We start from the raw sequence: 6,000 nt of genomic DNA on the forward strand, positions 1-6,000 counted from the left end.
AAGTGGGAATATTACTAAAGCACTACTTTGGACCATATTGTATCCTTTGGCACTTGTCGGAAGTCACATATGAAGTCAAAGATTATGGCCCTTCATGAATAAGATGCGAGTACTGAGACACTGTTCACATCCTCCATATTAAGCCCTACAACAGTCCAGAGGTGCAAATTAATGATGGGAGGTTCAAGAAAACTGAAGACCTACTTACCAATTGCTATGTTTCAATGGGAGGGACTATTTTTGACGCTCATCAGAGGGAAGAAGATGGAATAACACAACCAGAAGACAAGGATCTGCCAGTATCTATATCCAGGGTGCTGTAATCAGCTCCAATGAGAACTTCTGAAACAGCAGGTCACTATGTCACCAAGAGAGGAAGCAACAGCACATACTGTGGCACATGCAGTGTAGTAGTAATGCTGGCTGGCATGCTGCCAGTTGCCAGTTCAAACATAACCACCAGGAATTATTTGTTATTTAGTATTTATTTCTGGAAGGTTCCTGAAATATGCATTCTGGCACATCTTATGTTTGTGTAAATAGGGGCATTCTCTAGCCAGGAGATCACTTCTGTTCTGGTTACACATTTGTGTCAGTAATAAATGTGCTGTACTTCACTCGCGACCCTGCTTTCAAGTTTTGACAATATCGAGCAGAACCTCAAACCTTGGTAGTTGTTGAAGTAAACACCAGCTTTGAAAGCCTACTTGTAGTCTACAGAAAATCGCTCAAAAACTGGGATTGCTAGTATCAGTTGAGAAAACTGATTACTTCCGTGAAAACCCTAAGTATCAATAAAGCCTCCATAAATACCAGAAAATTAACATATGGCTGCAACATAGGGAGAAAATGTCTTCTGCAATCTAAGGGGAAAAAATTGGATAAACACATACAACAAATAATAGAGTCTACAAATTATAAGAAATGGTTGCCAAGAGATACCAACAAATCCAACATTATAAAACCATAATTATACCTATAAAATGAAAGAACTTATCAGTTCCTTGAAACTGAAAGAATGATCACCAGAACTTGCGTAAATAAACAATATAGGTCACAGGAATTGCCTAATAAGAGACTGACCCAATCATCAGGAGAAAGGAGATATTTGTTTCTTTCACATCCGTCGGCTTTGACCTGTGACTTAAGGCTGTTGTAGTGTACGAGTCAATGGCGCGGAGTTTAGTTTGTGAGAATGACATGTTTGTAGATGTCGTTTTGATGTGATCGGTGGTGCTCTCTGGTGGCGTGTTTATGTGTTAGGTGATGTTTCTGGTTTAGTTTGTGTGTGTGGCATGTTTATAAGTGGCGTATTCTTGTGGTCGGTGGTTCTCTCTGGTCGTGTGTTTATGGATAGTGTGTCATGTGGCGTATGGGGTTCACTTGCGTGGCAGCATTGCACGTGTGTGGTATCAGGGGTGACTGTGCTTTCAGCGGAATATTTTTCAGTGAGTTAACAATTTTGGTTTTGTTATGTCGATGTTATTGTAGCTTTTTTTTTCTGTTCATCGTGTGTGAATTTTGGTAAATTGCTTTGTTTATGTCTTTGGTAGGCATGGATATGACTGACAAGGTTAACAGTTTTTGGTTGTCAGCGATGATGGGGGACAGTGCGTCGTCTCTAATAAAATTTCTTCAGCTATTCGGTCAGTTGGCTGAGGTCGTGAAGTGTTCAATGTTTCGTGAACAACAGAAACCTTCGATCTTACTCGTCGGCTTTGACCCGTGACGTAAGCGTGTTGTGGTGTGTGACGTCATTACGGCGTGGAGTTTTGTTTGTGATTGTGGCGTGTTTGTAGATGTCGTGCCCTCTGGTGGTGTGTTCATGGTTTACGTTTGTTTGGTTTGTTGGGGTCAGTTTGCTGTTGCTCAGTGGTGAGTGCTGTGTTAGTGGTTTTGAAGCGGAATTTGTATTAGTGAGTTAACGGTTTTGTGTGATGGTTAATGTAATGGTAATTGCTGTTCGTCGTGTGAGTTTGTTATGAGTGTATTCGGTTGTGGTTTTTTGTTCAGGAATGGATATGAAAGACCGCATGAATAGTGTTCGGTTGAGGGCGATGATGGGCGAGATACCGTTAGACCTGATCAAGTTTCTACAGCTATTCGGATTAATTGCCGAAGTTGTAAAGTGCTCTCTTTGCCGTGTGTGTGTGTGTGTTGGCCAATCTAGGTTGTGGGCCTGGAACTTTTTTGTGGTAAGTTCCATTTTTTTTTTTTTGTTTTTTGTGTATGTGTTGTGTATTGGGTATAGGGAAGTGTTTCATTGAGATTTGTGGCTGTGAAGGTTGGTATTGGTATTCGTATTGGAAGATGTGTTTGAGATCATAGGTCATGGGTAGTGGTCGATATGGGATTGGTAACTGGTGTTGAGCTATATAGCTGGAGGGAAGTGTTAATCTCAATGTTTGGTGGAGTATGTCGATTTTTGAAATTGAAGATGGGATCGGGAGGTTCTGTTGAGCTATACAGATGAAGGGAAGTGTTCGATCCTAATTTATGGGATCGGGAGTTACTGTAGATCTATGGTGGTCAAGGGAAGTGTCTGATCCTGGATAAGAATGTGTTTTTTTTTTCGTATTTGGTCAGTTTCGTGATGTTGATTTTTTTCGTCGTTTTGCGTGGTTTTGTATGGCGGTCGGTGGCTACATTTGTGTATATTTAGTTTCTCCCCACCCAAAAACCCCCAATTTCCCACGCTTGTCCCGTTAGAGTCATTAGGATTTTTGTGAAACCTGTGTATTTCAGTGTTTATCATACGTATGCGATGTTTTTATATCCGCCATATTGGAATTGTCGTTTATGGTCGTTTCCGCCATATTTGTGACGTCATGGGTCAAAGCCGACGGGTAAGATCGGACGCTTCTGTATTTCCAAGTTCCGGCATCTGAGCAGTGTGGAGTTGTCGTAAGGATAACAGGTCAAGGGAAGTGTTAGATTCCAGTGGATTTTGTGTGTAGTGGAATTTGGGAAGGTTGTGGGGTCTTGTTACTTTAGTGTTTTTTGTTGTTTGGTGTAGTGGCATGTGTTTATATTTAGTTTGTCCCCACCCAAAAACCCCCAATTTCCCACACTTGTCCCATTAGTTTGATTAGGTTTTTTGTGGAAGGTGTGTGTGTTGGTTTTTCAATTTATTTTCATGTGTGTTGTCATGTCTACATAATGACGTCATAGGTGACTTATTGGAGTCATAGTGGATGGTTGTTTCCTCCATATTTTTGACATCAAAGCAGACGGGTGGCATCGGACGCTTCCATATTTCCAAATAGTGTTTAAGGGCAGGTAGTGAGGAGGTGTCAGAAAGAAGGTAGGATCAATAGGTATGAGAAACTCTCCAAATTCTCTTATCAGTTGAACTCAAGCTAGCAAATGCAGAGAACAAAGAAGATTAACTCTCTTCTTAAGACTTGCATATTTTCTGCAGAAATGACACACAGAAGACTATAATGGTCTCAAACAAACTGAGGAAACCCTCAACCAAACAAAGGTACTGGCTACACTTAAAAAAAAAGAAAGGCAGCGGCCTTTGCAGAGAAAACAAATGTGGGCAGACTCAAGTGGTCCAATGGAACCCATAAAAGTAAGTATCTACGTGACATTTAATATGCTCTACCAAGTTAAATACATATGTAACGATGTATCAAACACCTCCATATATGAATTGATTTCCAATTTTTTCACAGAGATTTTAGGCTAAACATTGTAAATACATCAATAAATGATATAAAAGCAGAACATGTAACTTGCAAAGCTGGCAACTTACTTTTAAAAGAAAGGAAATAGTATTAGTTAAAAGTACATTAATTAGTGTGTGTATTGCGGGAACGAGTTTTTTAAAGAGATTTCTATAGGATATTCTAGAATTAACACCTGGTATAACTCATGTATCATAGTTTCATGTTCTTTAAATATTGCTGTTAAGGCTAGTTTCCCCAAATGAATGATTCTACAATTCATTTGTGAGCAGATGTAAATAGACAAGTGTCTTCATTTTTAAATCACAAATCACTGTAATCTTGCATTCTGAAAACTAAATGAATTAAGATGCTTCGTTTAGGGTGTGGTAAAAGTTTCCAGTGTTGACTGATCCATCTGTAGTCCAACAAACCACACACTACACATTTTCTTTAAATATAATTCTTTGAATGTGTTGTAAGAGTTTCTCCTTCTGTGCTAACCACTGAATTTTGTATTTAAAGTTTTGTCAAAATTAAATTACGGTCCATTCACACCTCTCTCTCTTCCCTTTTTCTTAAATATGCAGATGTGAGTAACGCCTACCGAACTCACTCCCCCCTCCACACACACACACACACACACACACACACACACACACACACACACACACACACACACACGACAATAATGGAAATTTTTGTGCAGAATGTAAGCCATCAAGGAGGAACTTTTCCCAATTTGTTTTCACATTTTACTTCTAGGAGAGCTGTCAGTTTCCAGAACTGTGATATCAAATTATTAGAGGGAAATCAGACTGTACAATGTTAGTGGACTTAAACAAATCTGTACAGAAATATCACTTCCAGAACATGAATAGCGTTATAAGAAACAACACTGCTTCAATACAGAGCTACAGGCCAGAAGAATGTGATACCATTACCATTCATTCAACAATCACCTCCAACTGTAGATCACCTCCATAATTTTCCATAGATTACAGTCCTGATGCTTCCTTGTACATCAGTGACATTTCTTGATTATGTCGTATTTGAGACTGTGTGGCTGGAATATTCTATACTGATAAAATATAACTGTCTTTTTAGGTATAATAAGTATTTCAATACATGAATGTAGTTCAATACGTGGCTTTTAACCATTACAATCTAACGAGCTAGCAACCCGATAACATATACGGAAGCTATGCTATTAGTACTTCCTATTTTTCCCCTATAAAAAAAAAAATCTTATTCTTTTCTAGGACACGAATAAGAAACAAAAATATTTTCCTACGTTCTGTCATTGGTATACAAATCAAAATCTGCCAACTTCGGCGACCCTTGTAAACGGCAAGAGTTATGTCCTTTCTTTCAAATAAAACTATTAAACAATATTTCATCTGCCAGTCGACTTTGATGACAAGAAATCAGAAGGGTTTTAAAATATACTACAGGAAATCCTTTACGCCTCGTTAATTGTGTGAAAGTGATTGACGACTCACCATTATAGAACCTTTTCTTACGAAAAGAACAGTGCCTGTAGCCATTGCACGGCAGTCTCAAAACGTCAAATTACGCTATTTACTTTCGTCTTACTAGCTTTGTTTACGACATAAACAACAGTTTCACAAGGCAAGACGTAACCTCAAGGACTACGCGCTGTAAAGATATATTTGATAAGTAAACCACATCAAGGATATTAGTAACAAAATTAAAATCACTAACATCCTTGGAATAACTTTGCGCATACAGGTGGCGTTGAGATACGTGAAGAAGCATACAGCCACGGCGTCCTGAATACATGCGGTCGTGATACAGCAAAACAGTCGTTGACGTCGTGAAACTGTTCGTAGTAAAGGGAGAACACTGTGTGAATCCAAAGTGTAAATTAATAACATAAATGAAATTGCACAGTGCAGTTTTCAGTATGCAAAGTACAGTGTACTTTAGTGGACAAAGCCGCACTCTTTTCATTTTATATGTAAATGATATACCTTCATGAAAACGAAATTATATGGCCAAAACCTTCAGGGTATGCCATTTCTATAAAGAATGTCTATAGACACTGAAAAATAATGGCTAACAAGTATAACAAGAGATAGAGAAAAACTAAATGAAATGCATTTGGTTGTTAGAAAGCCAATGTATGAAACCTCTAACGACTATAATAGCAGGATCTTATCAAAAGACGTCTCAGAGACCCAACAAATTATGATTATATGTTAAGGCTGTCAATGGCACGTAAGTTAGTCCTCACACACTCACTGATAACACAGAAATCTAAACAGAGAGTACAAAAGAAAAAATGCTGGACTCTGTTTTCAAATAA

At 38.5% G+C, this 6,000-nt stretch overlaps 1 protein-coding gene across 1 annotated transcript in view; it reads right to left on the reverse strand.

Annotated features, from left to right (window-relative positions):
- LOC126198492 (survival motor neuron protein) overlaps positions 1-5,339 on the reverse strand; it is a 113,986-nt gene extending 108,647 nt beyond the window's left edge. Inside the window, exon 1 of the mRNA XM_049934867.1 lies at positions 5,174-5,339. Within this exon, the coding sequence (XP_049790824.1) occupies positions 5,174-5,218 (45 nt within the window). The 5' untranslated portion in view covers positions 5,219-5,339. The remainder of the gene's footprint in view (positions 1-5,173) is intronic.
- Positions 5,340-6,000: the final 661 nt, after the last annotated feature.

This window comes from Schistocerca nitens, chromosome 8 (genome assembly GCF_023898315.1).
Source record: "Schistocerca nitens isolate TAMUIC-IGC-003100 chromosome 8, iqSchNite1.1, whole genome shotgun sequence".
NCBI lineage: Eukaryota > Metazoa > Arthropoda > Insecta > Orthoptera > Acrididae > Schistocerca > Schistocerca nitens.